At 36.7% G+C, this 16,374-nt stretch overlaps 1 protein-coding gene across 1 annotated transcript in view; it reads left to right on the top strand.

The window, feature by feature from the left end:
* The window catches only part of PREP (prolyl endopeptidase), an 85,576-nt gene that overhangs the window by 35,610 nt on the left and 33,592 nt on the right, over positions 1–16,374 (top strand). The window contains exons 8-10 of the mRNA XM_059468626.1: positions 2,338–2,529; positions 11,071–11,268; positions 14,824–14,927. Of these exons, the coding sequence (XP_059324609.1) occupies positions 2,338–2,529; positions 11,071–11,268; positions 14,824–14,927 (494 nt within the window). The remainder of the gene's footprint in view (positions 1–2,337; positions 2,530–11,070; positions 11,269–14,823; positions 14,928–16,374) is intronic.

Below are 16,374 nucleotides of genomic sequence, written 5' to 3'. Positions count from 1 at the left end.
AGGAGAAGGCTAAGCAGGAGGATCTGAAGCAATGCTAGAATATCCCTTTCAGTCACAGCCACAACTAGGTCACCTGCAACCAAGCATAAAGAAGCATCCTCCTTTGGCTGATACCTGTGTCATTGCAAAGGATTTGTTCCTCTCACTGGAGAACTGCAGCACAAACCCTGTTCAGCAGTGATGTGTCTGATGTAAAGACTGCCTCTAGATGCCTCTGATCCTGGATTAGATGTTGGTGTATTTAACCACTTCAGTAAGATAGTGGTTAAGAGGTAATTCAGCTGCAATATTTGTCTTCTAAGGACTACATAAAAGCCACTTTAATAAGATGGATGCTCTTGTTTTTGTATAATAACAACTAAGTGTGCCCCTGCAGAACATCAACCCTCTCACTTATTTACTATCTGCTCATTTGGGAGTGGATGAATGAGTTGCAAGGAAGCAATGTAACTCCCTAGTGTCACATTATTGTCCTTTTTCTTCATGGAATCCAAGTTATGTTGCACTCATGGAGACTACAACTATTGTGCACATTTGCCATTAAAAAAGTGTGTTTTTTCAACAGCCTGGCAATTTCTTTTTATGAAGTCTGGTACTTCAGTATGATGGTTTCATTCTGTCAGATACCAGTATTGTTACGGTGTTACTCTGCAGTTAAAGTTTTTATTTACTGAAATGCAATGTGACTTGGGATCTTGAAATGGTTTTGTGGTGTTTATTAGGATGGATTTGCTTTGTTTTTCCTGGACATCAAAGCAGGTTTTCTCTGTGGAACTCACAGCAACTGCAGTGACTTAGCAGGATTTTTCTTCAGCATGAAATCTCTTGAGAAGGCCTAAACTTTGTCTCTCAATAAAAATCAAATTTAAGGGACAGTGTATTCACTGAGGATACTAAATTGACTGGATTGTGTGGAAAGTTCATACTGGAATTCAATCGCTTTGCATGAAAAGACAGAGAAGTTTTCTTTAAACCAAAATGGCAATTAAGAGATACAAACTTTATGAATGTACCAGGCCTGACTGTACTCTGTTATTACATCTAATGGGTTTAAAATGACCTTAGTCATCTCACTGCTTCCTCAATTATTCTTTTCTTTTTTTAAAATTTACAGTAATTAAAGCTTGGCTATGATCTACTTGCTCAGTTTTTTAATATTATAAAATAAGTTGAAATGCTTTTTTTATTGATACAAACATTGCATTATAGAGTTTCACAAACAGATTTATGAACAGTTTGTTTATACTTAAAAGCAAAGACCCAACCTGTAGTTTTAGGAAAGGAGCAGACAGTGCACTAAAAGTTATTTGAAGATATAAGAGCTTTAGTTTCACATGTCAATAAGGATTCTGATTTTTCAGCATAGCTAATGTATGATGCTTGCAATAGTAAGTTTGGATGATAGGCTGGGTTGTATATGTAACAAATATATCACATATCTTATTTAGCCTTGCTGCTTTTTCTTTCTACTAGACTCTCACTCTCAACCTATTGCAAAACAGGAAAATGTGAATAAAAAGCAGTGGAGTCTTAAAATCCCATCTTCAGGTTGAGTCAATTCTACCCACTCTGTACCACAGTCTGAAACTGAGGCAATTCATTTTTGGAGAAGTCGGTTTCTTTTAGTGAGTGTGATATTCTAAGAGATTGATAGGCAAAATGCAGTTTCTTTCTTCAGAAGCCCAGATGTTTTTCCTAAATGTAATTGTCCTTTGATGGTGACAAATTTCTGCAGAACAGCATTTCAGGAATGTTGTTTCTGAGTTGAAAGAGAAATTCCTCATGTTGAAGTTTATTGTACTCATTCCAATAGCATCGTTTCTATTCTGTGGGACGTTCCGGGCTTTTAAGGAGAATGGAAAACTTTCCATTAAAAGTAAATTTTTTTGCAGGAACTGAAATCCCCAAACATTTCTTTATAATTAAATAGTTATTTTAGAAAAACTGTTAAAAATAAAATTGCACTTGAAAGCTTAGTGCAGTCTTTCAGCTCAGCTGCAGCCCTTCATTCTGAGTCTGTGGAAGGTCCTTGAACCTGATGTGCTCTGTGGCATTGGCTTCACAGCAGCCACTGTGGTAGGAGCATTGCTGTGGCAAACATCTGAGCTCTCCAGAAGCCCCTTAGGAAAGCTGGTGAAACACAAGCCATATTCTGTCAGCATTTTGCTAGAAATTCCTCCAAACCAGTCATCTTAACGTGTCTGTGAACTGTCATTTTTCCACTACCATTTTTCCAGCCTGTTGATCTGGAGCAGTCTTTGGAGGTTCTTAATACCTGGTACACATTCTGGCCTTTCCTTTGTTTGAGGAACTGACATTCTGTGTTTGATCTTACAGGAATTCTTCAGTGGGTGAAGCTGATAGATAACTTTGAGGCTGAGTACGAGTATGTCACCAATGAAGGAACAGTGTTCACTTTCAAGACAAACCGCCACTCTCCAAATTATCGGTTAATCAACATTGACTTCAACGATCCAGAGGAATCCAAATGGAAAGTTCTCGTCCCTGAACATGAAAAAGATGTTCTAGGTAAGAGTTCGTGTCAAGTTAAAGATATTAGGTTCTGCTTTTTCCAAATTAATTCAGTAATTAGTCTGTTGAATGATCTTTTACAGACCTTCTTGCTTTTTTCCGGTGTTTAAGCTTTGGTTAGGATTTGCAGTTTAAAAGACTTGCTGAGATACAAGTGATTCAGAACATCTCTTTCTCTCTCTCTCCAACGTCCTGTGTGGCCCTAGTGAAGTTGCTTCATCTGTCCTTGTTTTAATTTGGTGTTCATGGGAAATGAGGGGAAAGTATTTTCCTGCTTCATGTCAGTGAAATAAATGTTTACTAGACACTCAATGATTACATCAAGAGGGACTTTATAAGCAGAAAGAAGGGAAAGAGCAAATCTGGCCGTACTGCAGCATGCTTTGAACAGAATTGGTCAGAATTTGAGACAGGATTTCTTTTGTTCCTGGAATAAGAGGAGTAAACAATACTTGAAAAAAAAGCCACAGGAAAGTGTAAGAGCATGGAATTCTTAAAGTATAGAAGTAAGTTCAAAACATAAATGTTTGGTTTTGATATAATCAAAATAAAGGTTTATTTTTTAATCCTATAATTTTGCAGAAAGTTCTGTGAAAGCTTAGAATTAGTTTCAGATAATGCAGAGGAACCACCTTTGAGCTGTTTTTTGACAGATACCTCGTGTACATTTATGTAATTTGCTCTCCATACAGTACAAGGTATAATTATGATTTATCTGACTAGCATAATTAGTTATTCAAAAATACTCTGAATTTTTTATTAATCAATTTTTGTACAAATTCCTTCATGTTTGCTGCTTTTCCAGTGAAGAGCTGCTTTGTAAAATGAGTAGAATTCTCTTTGTGTATCTGATTTCATATGTACATATAGTGTACCTTCTGTCTTTCCTCACTAAGACACACCTATTTTACTACATTTCAAAGTCATCTTAAGGCTTTTGTCACTTAAAAAAAATCTTTATTTCTGTCTGCAGTTCTCAATATGTCCTGTGTGATTTCTGCCCCAGACTAGATGTCCCCAGTGTGACATAATTGTTTATTCTAAACACATCCAGAATTGTAGTGATTTTGCAAAAGACTGGGGTCTAGAATATTGAGAGAATTTTAGTGAATGGAAATGTAGCAAATTAGAGTTTGGTGAGGCACACATCTTTTCTTAAGATTGGGAACTATTTGAATCAGGAGCAACCTACATCTTAAATGAAGTATGTTTCAAGTCCTAAGCAGAGAAGTAGTAATAGATGTAAGTGAAAATTGCTTCCAAGTCTTAATTTTGGTCATGTGCAAATTCACTGGCAGTGTGTTAAGCTATGCTTAAGTTATGAGGGATGGCAGTTTATAAAGTGGGACCAAACTGAAGAATTTATATGGTGAATGTATAAACAGAATGGGATAGGAACCTGGGGCTGACATGAAATGTGGTTGCCATGTGTGGATTTACATGGAGAGTAATCTAGGCAGCCAAAGGAGCTTTGACCAGTGGCTCTGTAAGCACTGATTATCTATTCCTTCCCAGTAAGATAAGTGCCAGATCTGCTCTTTCCTGCACGGTGGTATTTAGCTCAACTCCATTTTGGTTTTGTTCTGAAGGCAAAGTCGTGATGAGTTCATGTTCATGCACAAACAACAAAAAAAATTAATGCATGCAGCATTCATTTAATGGCTTTAACATGACAGCCTTGACAGAACACACTTAACAAGAACTGCCCTAAAAAAGCTGAAAGCTCAGAGGAATGGGTTTGCTGAGGACACTGGCCTTTAGACTGTAAACCCAACAGGCATTCAGCTCTTAAACAGTTGAAAGCAAACATAATCTGTCATGCAAAACCATCAGGATGACTTGCAGGAATATGTTGTGTGTCATTAATCTTTTACTGTACTTGAATGTGAAGCCAGAACAAGCAATCATATGTCTACTTCTCCCTATAGTTTTTTGGAGTTGTATGTAAAGAAATTGGATTGAACCAACAAATGCAAGAGTCTCCATAAAAAGATGAGTTTTAAGTAGATCTTAATAAATCTATAGTAGATCTTACAGAAAAGTAAATTTAAATTCTTCAGTTGCTTCTTTGTAACAGACACTTGCAGATTAATGTTGTATCGTAGCATCAAGGTATGGGAGTTCTATCATGTTCAGGAAGTTGTAGTCCTGAATAAATAAAAAACTTCACTCCTTCACTTGATGTAGCCAGCAAGTAAGCCAGTCTCCATGTCAGGCTCTTTTAATCATTACAAGTTTTGTTAAGGAAGACATAATTACAGCAATGACAGTTAATAATTCGTTCTTGAAAACCTTGGAGTCAAGTGAATTTGATTTGGGTGATAAAGAGATGACAGTGTAATGAAGCTCCTTCTGCAAAAGCTAAGACAGCAGTGATTCAGAGGGTAAATGGGTGTTACTGCTTTTTACTTATGTGTGGGAGTGATTTTAACAAGATGTAATTTAGCTGTATTAGTATTTCTTCACAAGCATTATAATTAGTGATACCCTAGGTCACAAATCTGTTTTATTGGGATGTATGGATCCTACTCTGGTATGACCTACCTGGAAGACATAGGCTGTTCATTTCTGCATCTTAACTTAGATTCAAGTTCATAAAAACTGCAGTTACAGAAATAGATTTATTTACAAATAATAAATTCATGATTGAGAATTAAGAATCTCTTCCAGTGTCCATCACTGGCATAAAGAGATGTTCCACATTAGTACAGATCTTAGAAAGATGCTACAGCTAATACAATCTAACCAAGAAATAAACACACATGCCTACATCATGGTGTGAATGTCATTTGGTTTCTTCAACATATTCTTTAAGATAGACTTTTCTATTGGCTTTGACCCTTTCCTTTTCAAGAACTGTTTATAAGTGAGATAATTTGGGAAATAAGGGGGAAAATCAAGCATATTGCTGCAGTGAAGTTGTACACACACTTCATTTTACAACTGTCAGCAGGGATTTTACACAGGGATGAGGTAAATTTAGATCTCTACTCTGTGAGCTGAGGGGAAGAAATAAATGACAGCTATTTTAAAAGGAAATTGAAGAGGGCACCTCAGAGCATATTGTAGTGTGATGAGGCTAATTTCCTTCCCTTTGGAGTTTGTTTATAAAGTGCTAGTTTTAATTTTCAGGGAGTCTGAAATCAAACCACAGGAGAGATTCACATCTGACATGGAACTTGTGCTTTAAATGACCACATAGCTGCAGGAAGTGTGCTGAATTGAAAGGCAGCTATGACACTCTAAATGCAGACTGACCATAACAGACCTGCAGCCCTAGTTCTAAGGCACAGGATAGACCTGCTGGGTTTAGAAGGTTAAATGATTTATTTTGAGAACTGTTACACCCCCCATTGCACCCAGGGTGCTCAGTGCTGGTAGAGCAGGGCAGCTGGAGAGCAGCAGTATCCAGCCCTTTCCTTGTAGCAATGAAAAGCAAAATAGATCTCCTGTGTAAGGAGAGCTGAGGAATAAGACAAATTCCTGAATGTGTTGTACATGAGGAGAGGATCTTCAACAGTTCCTTGAATCTCAGTTGGCCATTTAACAAGCAGAGGCAAAGCTTGAAGTGCTCCCTGTACCTTGTACACATCTACACACCTCAGTGCATGTGAAATGCTTCCCTTCCCTCAGCTACAATTCCCAAGTGGAAAATAGTATTTTTCTTTATACTTTTAACCTGCTAACTAATTCATAAATGTGTGGGAGATGGGGAGGGGAGTTACTGCAGCTGAAATTTGTGTTTTAGCACCATAGTGAAGCCAGGAGGGAAAGTCTGGAAGGAGCACCAAATCCTTGACTTGTTGAAATTGGTTGAAGCTTTCCCATTAACTTTAACATGGCAGGCTGCCACTGAGGGTCTCAGTGAGAAGATACATGCTTTTTATTGCGAGGGCTTGTCAACATTTACTCACACATTTCAGAATTATTCATGTTTTATTTTGTGAATTGCTCATGCTTTACCTGCAAATTTACTTGTAAGTAGCCTTGAGTAATGGTTACAGGTCATTCTAGTTGAGATCAGCATTGGTACCTGTTAATCTGCAGAGACATTGAAGTTTATTCTCACTGTCTGTGATGACCAAAAAAACCACCATGACCTTCCAGGTCTGTCTTGCAGCTACAGCTTTGGCATCCATTGAAATGCATTAATTATTCTCACTCAGCAATACATGTGTTGAGTGGATGCATAAGCGCATTAGATTGAGTAACTCAGCAATTCCTGCTGAAGCTCTGGAGCTGCTTGGCTCCTCTAGCATGGTGTGTTCTCCATCAGCATTTCAGCCTGCATCTGTCAAAGCATGTTTGTACATTCAGACACTTAACATGCTGTAGTAGTGCTGCAGAAAGGAAAGGTCAAAACTGTTTTAAGTCATTAAGGTTAGTGGCGCAGATGTTTAGTGTGAAGATTCAACTCCTTTTTTCACTGAAACTGTTTCAAAAAATTGTTCATAGCAGCATTGCAGTTAGTGACTTTGTGATTAGTGACAGCTGTCAAAATTATAAAAAGAGTTTTTGGAAAGTAGCAGTATATGAATTTCTGGAAGGTTGAAGTAGAAGTTCTCAACGCAGTTGAGCTCAGTTTTCTAGGCCTTGTTAAGAATTGTGTCTCCTCTAGCCCAAATTTAGCTGTTGAAGAATTGTGTGTAACCTATTGTCATCACCAAAATGGTCACTGTACTCTTCAGAGAGAACTGGCCAGTACCAAGGATAACTCTTCACAGCTGCTTTCACTACTTAGGTGCCTCCAAGTGTGTTCATCTCTCTCTGATGGCTGAAGCAAGATGCTCAGGTTGGAGAAGGCAACCTCTTAGTGTTTATTGTGTATTAATATAAATCCTGTGCCTGATGGATGTTGGAAGTAGGTAGGTTGATAAATTTGGGTATATCCCAGAGAGTAACTGCTCTGTTCATTGGTGTTAACTGAAAACAATACCTGTACACCTATACATTGGAGAGATTTTGGATAGTTAGCTTTTCAAAAACCATCACTTGTGTATATAAAAGTGCTCAGCAAGCAATTCACAGTATCCCAGAATGGGGCATCCAAAATAAATGGTTCACTTGCACTCTAAAGGTGCTTATTTCTTCTCTCCATTTGTCTATAAAGGGTGCCTACAGCAATGGTGTCACGCTTAGGCAGGAGATTTGAAATCACAGAGTCTTAAAAGTTCCTAGGAAGTTCAGAGGCATGCAGGGTGCATCCTGCACTGCACGAGAAAACCAAAAGGTTGGCTGCTGATGCAACACCCCCAGCAGTACCTGTGGTTCTCAGTGCTGAGCATGGGAATTACAGAGACTCAAAGCTTGCAGTCCAAAAATAGCTCTTGTTAATAATTCAGCATTTTTTAGCTTGCTGTGTATATAAGTGTTGGTTCTTAGTGTCCTCTTTTACTTCTGGTCTTTCAAGTCTGCTTCAATGTTTTGCTCTATTTTGATTTTTGCGTTTTTTTGTAGCTGCCATTACTGTAAGTTTTGGAGGCAGTTAGCAATGCTCCAAACCCAGTTATAATGCAGGTACTGTACACAGAAGGTGTGTTCCTAAATTTCATGGAATGTTTTAAAGACATTTTGCACTGGCTTCTCATCTGTTATCTCCACCTGAGAGCATCTAATTTGTAAACCAGAGAGGTGATGGAGAGTTGATATTGCTGCTTCCTAGGCAAATTCCTTAGTAGCAGAAATCCCCACATAAGCCAGCAGCCTTTCTCCTGAGCAACTGAATCTTTCTAATAAAACGAGTACTACCTCTTCATAAATATATAAGTCAAAATAATAATGAACATCAGCTCTTAAAGAAAAAATCCATTAAACTGAATCATTTAATCAAATAATTAGTGAGGAATTAAAGCATCACCACAATGTAATTTTAAAATAAAAATATCTTAATTTTTTTGTTGAGGCAAATCTATATATTATATACATTTGAAGTTGATCTGAGAGTGTTTATAATCCATTTTGTGAAACTTTTTCCCAAAGAATTTTGAGAGTTAAACTGGACATTTTAATTATAGATGGTGTAAAGAATACCAGTGGAGTTCATGGGATCTACTCATTGCAGAGACAATAGTTCTGCATGCAAAAAAGGTGTGTTGCTGTTGGGATGCTAACTTTTAAATTCATAGTTTGTATGAATTTCATAAAAATGTGCAGTGACAACATTAAAAATATTTTAAATTGCTACATATTCTCTTTGTGTATACAGCCAAGAGTGATTCTCTATTTCAAAATATGTAATTGAATAGAACTATCAACTTGTAATGTTTATTATGTTCTCCAGCCTCGCTTAAGAAATTTTAGCTACCCTAGAACTAAAATTACACATCTATTACTCAGTGTTACTGAGTTATAAGTTACACTTATTACAGTGTTATGTTATGCTGTACCTTATTATTTCAGGTCATGGCTAAAATTTCAGTTAGTGTTCTCTGGAGCTTTGGTCAGAAAATTCCCAAATTTAGACTAGAAGCTCATGAGGGTGTTGGAAAGTTTGAGAGTAAAAAAAATATGAATGGTGGTGTTGGGGAAGAGGGGAGTAGTAAAGCTTTACTTAGGTATTTATGAAACATGATTTCACATGTCTAGAAAGACAAGCATTATAATTCTGTGGTCCTTCAGAAAAAAGCTAAAAGGATTTGAAAGTCTTTGAGCTCTAGGGGATCATGACAGACCTAAACTCTATATGAGGGCATATATGATGCTTTCAGAATAACGAGTTTTGACCTTCAGGTCCAAAAACTTGTTACCCTTAATGGAAGGGGCACAACATACAACTCAGAACTTTTATTCTGGAATCTGAATATGCAAAGTTGCATTTATAAGACTGTCTTCTTTACAACTCTGTGAATTCAATTTGGTTTTATAGGACTTGGAGGAAACTAGAAAGAGCTGTTAAGATGTGAATAACATAAAATGGCATAAAACTGAAATTCCATCAATTTTTGTATGCTTATGCTCTAATATTTTTTCTCCAATGTTGTCACATTAAACTCTCCATCTCACAGTGCTACTTTGGCATTACAGTGTACCCCTGTCTGTCCTACCTAAAATTTCTTGCTCATTTGGTTCCTCTCCTAATTCTTTGCTTCTAGCAGATAAAAAAAAGCCATTTTCCAACACTGGTATTTTGTCCATGATTTAGATTTCCAGTCTGCATTGTCAGAGTAGAAGTTGTGTATATGTAGTTGGAAGAGAATAAGAATCACCTGCTCATCTAGTCTTACAAACAAATAAAAATGTCCCACATTACCTCCTTCAAGATACTTTCTTTGATTTTTAACTTTGCTTGTATTTTGCCTTGCTTGTATTCATTTGTGAATTAATGAGAAGTTAAAATACTTTTGTTGCAAAATAATTTCTTAAATGACAGAAATATTGAGCAAGATTAAGGTGTTTTAATCTTTCTCCTGTCTGTATGAGTAAATAAATAGACTTGTCACTAGAGATCTAAAGCCAATGACACAGGAGACAGGAGAGAATATGTCACATTATATATCATGGGTGAACTGGAGCTCCAAAGAGTTTCTACACTTTGCAGGCTACAGAGATGGAGATTGAAGTGGGATACTCAGCAGAACCACAGAGATTTTTAGAAATGACAGCCCAGATATTTTATTTTAATTGGTTTAAATTTTTTAAGTCCCATTGAAAAATTAGCATGCCATGAAATGAAGGTTCACATATGTCTAGTAGTTATTCCAAGGAACAAACTCAGGGTGGGAGAAGTTCTGCAGAGCAGAAGCTCTCATTCCTGCTCAGCTGCACAGACACAGTGGGACTGGAACTAGGACTGCCAGGAGAGATATGAAGGCAATGAACCTCTGCAGAGGGATTTGTTCCTGGATCCTTTTGCTGGATCCAGTTCATTGTGCTGCATCCTGCTCCTCTTACCTTCCAGTCTCAAGAATGCTGTTTTGCAACATTAGCATCTTGAACAAGCACATGGGCGTTTTTAATGGCATGATGAGAATATCACCCCAGAATAACCCTTTTCTTACACCCAGTGGGACTTGCTTGCAAGAATAGTCTCCTGATTACTTCAGCACTAGAACCAAGAGAAGTGGTAACATCTAGGTTCTATACCAAAATGTGCAATACAGGATCATGTCTTTTTTCCTTATGAGTTTAGTTTGAGTACAAATCATATTGATTGTTTTGATTTTCATTACTTTCCATAAGTATTGCTGGCAAATATAAATGTTTTGCTTGGGTTATGCATTGAAATCTGTGATATTTAAGAGCAGGATTGATCTATAAATATCCTAAATGCATAAGCATATTGATTAAGCAATTCTTTATTCCTGTGTCTGCATAAATTAACTTTAAGCAGCATGGTTAATGCATTTCCAGAGAATGTCATACTTTACTTTGGGTTCATTTACAAAGATTTAAAAGTTAAAGGCAGTGTGTGTCAAAAATTTTGCTGCATGCATTTAGGTATGCTAAATGCATAGGATCAGAATATGTCTGATTGTTTTCTTTCTTACTTTTTTAAATTGTATTTTCTGTGGCTTTGTTTTTCTTTTCCATGCTGTGCAGAATGGGTTGCTTGTGTGAGGTCCAATTACCTGGTGTTGTGCTACCTGCATGATGTGAAGAATATCCTGCAGCTTCATGACCTAGCCACTGGTGCTCATCTCAAGACTTTTCCCCTAGAAGTTGGTAGTATTGTGGGATATAGTGGCCAGAAGAAGGACACTGAAATATTCTACCAGTTTACTTCCTTTTTATCTCCAGGTAAGGTTTGTTTTGTCTCATGTTATTGTTCCTTTTCCCGAGAACAGTGCCTTTTTCAGTTTTTGTAGTTTTCACCCATATTAGCAGTGATTGTGCACATAAAAATGCATCAGTCTTTGATCCATCAAGCCTAAATAATGTGACTGCTAGTATTTGAGAAACCTTCATTAAGACTAAAGACTGACTTGTACTGGAGATAAAATTGTATTATTCTCACAGTTCTTGCTTCATACAGCAAGACAGAAGGTGAAAACCTCAGTAAAAGATAATTGTTAATGTGTTTAATGTGATTTTTAATCACAATTTTAGAGAACATTAATAAAAGTCACAGAAATTGCTCTCTGATAGTTTTATGATCCTTATTTGAGCATCCTTGCTGTCTGTCCTTACAGCTGTTGGTGTTGTTGGATTGCTGTAGGAATCATCTTTGTATAGTCCTGCAAAGCTGGAGCTGTCCAAAGCATTACATAATACAAGTGTGGCAAAACAGTAAATATTCTTGGATTTTGCATAGGAAGGGAGTTTTGACAATTGTCAATCTAGTACATTACAAGAAAATGTATTTACTGTTCACTCTTTTTTTTTTTTCTTTCTTTATGGCCCAAACAATCAATGCCTAATACAACACAGGATTCAAATATGAAGGGGCAGATCAGTTTCGGCATCTTTATCTCCTTCCAAGGTTTTGTATCAAAAAGGGATAAATAATGTGCTTATAGCATCTGACCTGTGTTTTTGCTTGTTTCAGTTAGAGCACAGCAACACTACATTGCAAAATGGCTGTAAAATACTTCAGATGTTTGCTGGTTTTGCTAGAAAGGATTATGTCAAATTATCAAAATTATGTTTTGATTTTAACAGATAAGAAGCGTATGAATTGCCTATTGTCTTACTGTTTACATAAACAGAAATATTATCTATTTTCAGTTCCTCTTTTAAACAACATTCAGATTGTTGCAGCCACTGGAGCTGGCGAGTAGCTTGAGGACACTCTTGCATTTATCTCTAACTTTGTCCGTCCAGCTTGGTGGTTTATCTCTAACTTTGTCCAGCTTGACTTGCCCACACTGTGGGCCAGAAGTTGCCAGTTTTACAGGCCTGCCCCATTCATCTCAGTTGATCCAACAGAGTCTCTGCAGCTGCTAAAAATGTGTAGGGGAAGAGCCCAGACCTGTTTTAGCCTTTAGGCTTTCCAGCTGGCCAGCAATAGTTTCTCTCACTGCCTGCTGGTTGCTTAGGTTATTTTTCTCCTTTTCATTGATTTCCTTAGCATCTACAAAGAATTCACTATGGCATTGCTCTGTTAACTGGGGCAGAGTGACCTGGAATCTGGAAGAAAAAGGGGAGGTAAGAAATGTGGGTAGGCTGTATGAGGATAAGGAAAGAATGAGAAAAGCAGATCAGAGAGGTAATTTTTAGGTAGGTTTATTTTAGTTTGTGTGCAACCTCTGTTCACCTCATCAGTGGAATAATCATACAAAAGATATGGGGCTGATCCCTGGTTAACATAAATATTCCTACTTTACTATCAATATAATTTGCACCTGTATTAGGTTGGACTATTTTTTTTCTTCTAATGAGAAGCAAATTAACATACTCGTGTTTAATACCAGCAACAAAAGTAATAATAACCATACATATGAAATAATGAGTAAAGGAGTTCTAAACCCATATATGCTGACACCATAAAATAATTTCTGTTATTCCCTGAAAAATATGGCTATCCCTGCTGTCCACTCTGGTATGATGCTTCGGTGACCACTGGCATTTTACATTTATTTAGTACCCAGCAAAACAGTTAAAAATATTACAATGTTTTTTTATATTAACTGCTGTGACACTAAAAATAAAGCAGAACAAGAGATGCAGTAGCAGGGGTTGAATTGCATGCTAGTGTAACATAAGGTTGATTTGCTCTGGAATGCAGTCTGTGACTGTGCTTATTCCTCATCATGTGGTTTGCTAAGACGTGGGAATTGTGCCTGCTCTGTGTGTAGTGTTTGCCAGTACATTGCCCAGCTTGGGCAGCTGCCTGTGTGTCAAACAGCTGCTCTGCTGTTGCTGACTGGAGAGCTTTACACTGAACTTCCATATGATTTTCTGGATCCTGATCTTTAAGGGAAATGCTGCCTTAATGCTGATTTGGACCTGTCAACTTGATTAGGCTTGCTAATCATTTTGTGATAAATAAAAAAAAAAATCCCAGCAGACTATGGTAGTTCTACTTTTAGTCCCCTGTTAATTCACTGTTATGGAAAAAAGCTTTATCAATTGCTAGAAATGTTTGTTTACATCTGCATTTGTTTACCAATCTCTATCTTCCTGATTTTCCAGTCTATAAAACTAACTTAAAGAGGCAATTCCCTGGTATCAGATAAGTTGTCTCATTATTTCATGCTTTAGTCTGTCTGAATTTCATAGTTATAACCTCTGTAGTAATTACTTCTGTTTCCTGAATGTATCACACACACTATAATGCACAGAATACATCAGGATTTCAATCAAGTCCTGTCCACCTTGGTTAACTTTATTACATTGAGGATCCCAGTAGAATGCTTACTGCCATACCTTTGGCTGTTCTTTTCCCTCATATATGTTCCAAATTTTGCAGCGACCAGCTTGTTATAAAGAAGAAAGAATAATTAACACTCAAGTTAGTTTATGTATCACATGTATCTGTAGTACAGGCATGAATATTAGGATTTTTTAGTATGTTAACCAGTATGAGGATGCAAACATGATAGTCACGTTGTATGACACATACTCAAATGTTATGAGGGTTGAATGACAGGAAATATGTTTTATCGTTTAAATTATTCTTGGTTAATTGCACATCTGTGTAGTGTCTAGATACTGCATTCCCTATGATTTGGCCTCTGCTGCAACCTAGAAGTTCTTTACTATTTATAGACATAAGTTTTCTCATGGACACAATCCTTTGGAAATCATATATACAACTCAAGTGAAGTTGTCTTCAAACTTACAGGATCAAGTTGTAAGAAAAGCTACTCAAGACCAGATTTTGTTCAGTTCCATAGGTAACCTGTGCCTGTCTGCCACAATTTCAAGTGGATGTTTAGCTCTTTCTGTTATCTGGGCCATTTGAATTTTAATTTCAAATATTTTACCATAAGGAGAAAATTGTTGACCTGAGTGAAATTCTTGATACATTTATTCTCAGTCTGGTGGATGTAAAAGTGAGTGGTTTAAATTTGACTTTACATCTCTTTCTTCTAACATTATTGTTCTTAATAAGTCCTTTCTAACTTGATGTGAATGGTTTTTTCCCCTATTTTGCTTAAGCCCCCCTGGCTTTGTGTGAGTGGTGAGAATTACTATTTCTGCACAGAAAGCCTTTGCACCCTCCCTAGATGAAATGCATATATGTAAGTGTTAAATTGTGTAATAAATGAAAAAATGTGTCCAAAACTACTGATTTTCACCTTGCTGAGTTACTTTTCCCATTCATGACTCCATCACAGTGCCTAAACTGGCATCTTTTTAATGATTGATGTATACTAAGCTGACAAGCTTGCATTGTATTCTTTATTTTAGGTATTATATATCACTGTGATCTGACCAAAGAGGAACTGGAGCCACGAGTTTTCCGAGAAGTAACTGTTAAAGGATTTGATCCTTCAGTTTACCAGACAATTCAGGTAATAAACATGAACCCTGCTGTCTTGCTCTAATCACCTATGCAAGAGCTCAAGACAGCTGGACTTAGCTGTTGTGAGGAGGTTTGCTTTAGAACTATGCTTTGGTTTTGAATTGAAATACTATTGTATTCAATACAAGTATCTCAGTATGGTAGCATGGAGACTCCTTTGGAGGTGCCTATTACACATAATGAAGGTATATAAGAATTAGCTAAATTTAAGGTTTATAAAGGTAAGAGAAATTATTTCAGTGGAAAACAGTGTAAGCTACAGATTATATGGAACAGGTTCAGGAAAATACAAGGTTCTTCATAGACAACAGCTTTGACCTCATAACAATTATTGTTACTGAAATAATATACATTTTAAGTAGTAAATGATCTTTTCACTAAACACAGCTTTGGTAAGGTGCTGATAAAGTACTATGCCCAGATCAGGACTTTTAAGACAGTTATGGAACTTGTAGAGTTCATGGAAATTCGTTGAAATTGTAGAATTATTTAGGTTGAAAAAGACCTTTTAAGAGCAAATCCAACCATAAATCTATTATTGCCAAGTCCATCACTAAATGTGTCACTAAGTGCCCATCTGTTTGTCTTTTAAAAACATCCAGGGATAGTGACTCAACTGAAATCATTAGGGGTCTAGAAAAACAGTCATTATATTGTGATGCTTAGCATATTTAGACCTGCAATATATAGAATAAATATTGGAGGGTGGATTCATTTTTTTATATGTAGGATGTTTCCATCTTCTGGCTAAGAGTAAGAATGGGATAAGGGCTTTTTCTTTCTATAGACAAAGGTGTAACAAAATCTAGTGCCAAAAGTGGAACTTGAATAACCTTTGCCTGCAAAAAGGTGAAATTGTGTAGAAGGTAAGCAACATAAAGCCATGTGACAGCATGACTTGGAGTCTTTGAAAATAGATTAGATACTTCTTTTAATATCTTGTTTTTAATTTTGCCTCCGACATATGCCAAGGCACATTCTCTAAAAGCGTAAAGGCAGTAGTGTGTGTACATGAGGTGGTTGTAAACAGCCCCATCTGTTTGTCTCTACATCTCCAGACAGAAATAAGAGTGTGGTAGAGAACAATTTGCTGGAAATGTTCTCACAGAGAATGCATTTTTGCTGCTTCACTCAAATTCATTAAGGATCTTCCTCAGGATAACTTTAGGGCAGAGTGAACTGGATCAGAAAAAGAAAACTGCATTCCCTTTAGGAAAGAACTTGGTACAATTGTAATGCTGCCATCAAACCCAGAAAGATAATAATGAAACACAAATACCCATGTAATTAAAAAGGGTATGGAAGAGGTAAATTAGAAATAATGTATTCTTGTAGTAAATCAAATTTTATATAATAAATGTCTGCAAAAATAAAATCTCGTTTTACACTTAAATCAGTTGCATGCTAAATTAAGGTAAAGTAGAACAGTAATACAA

This window comes from Ammospiza nelsoni, chromosome 3 (assembly GCF_027579445.1).
Source record: "Ammospiza nelsoni isolate bAmmNel1 chromosome 3, bAmmNel1.pri, whole genome shotgun sequence".
NCBI classification, from domain to species: Eukaryota; Metazoa; Chordata; class Aves; order Passeriformes; family Passerellidae; genus Ammospiza; species Ammospiza nelsoni.
Note: the sequence above shows the minus strand (reverse complement) of the source record. Positions and strands in the feature narration are given on the sequence as shown.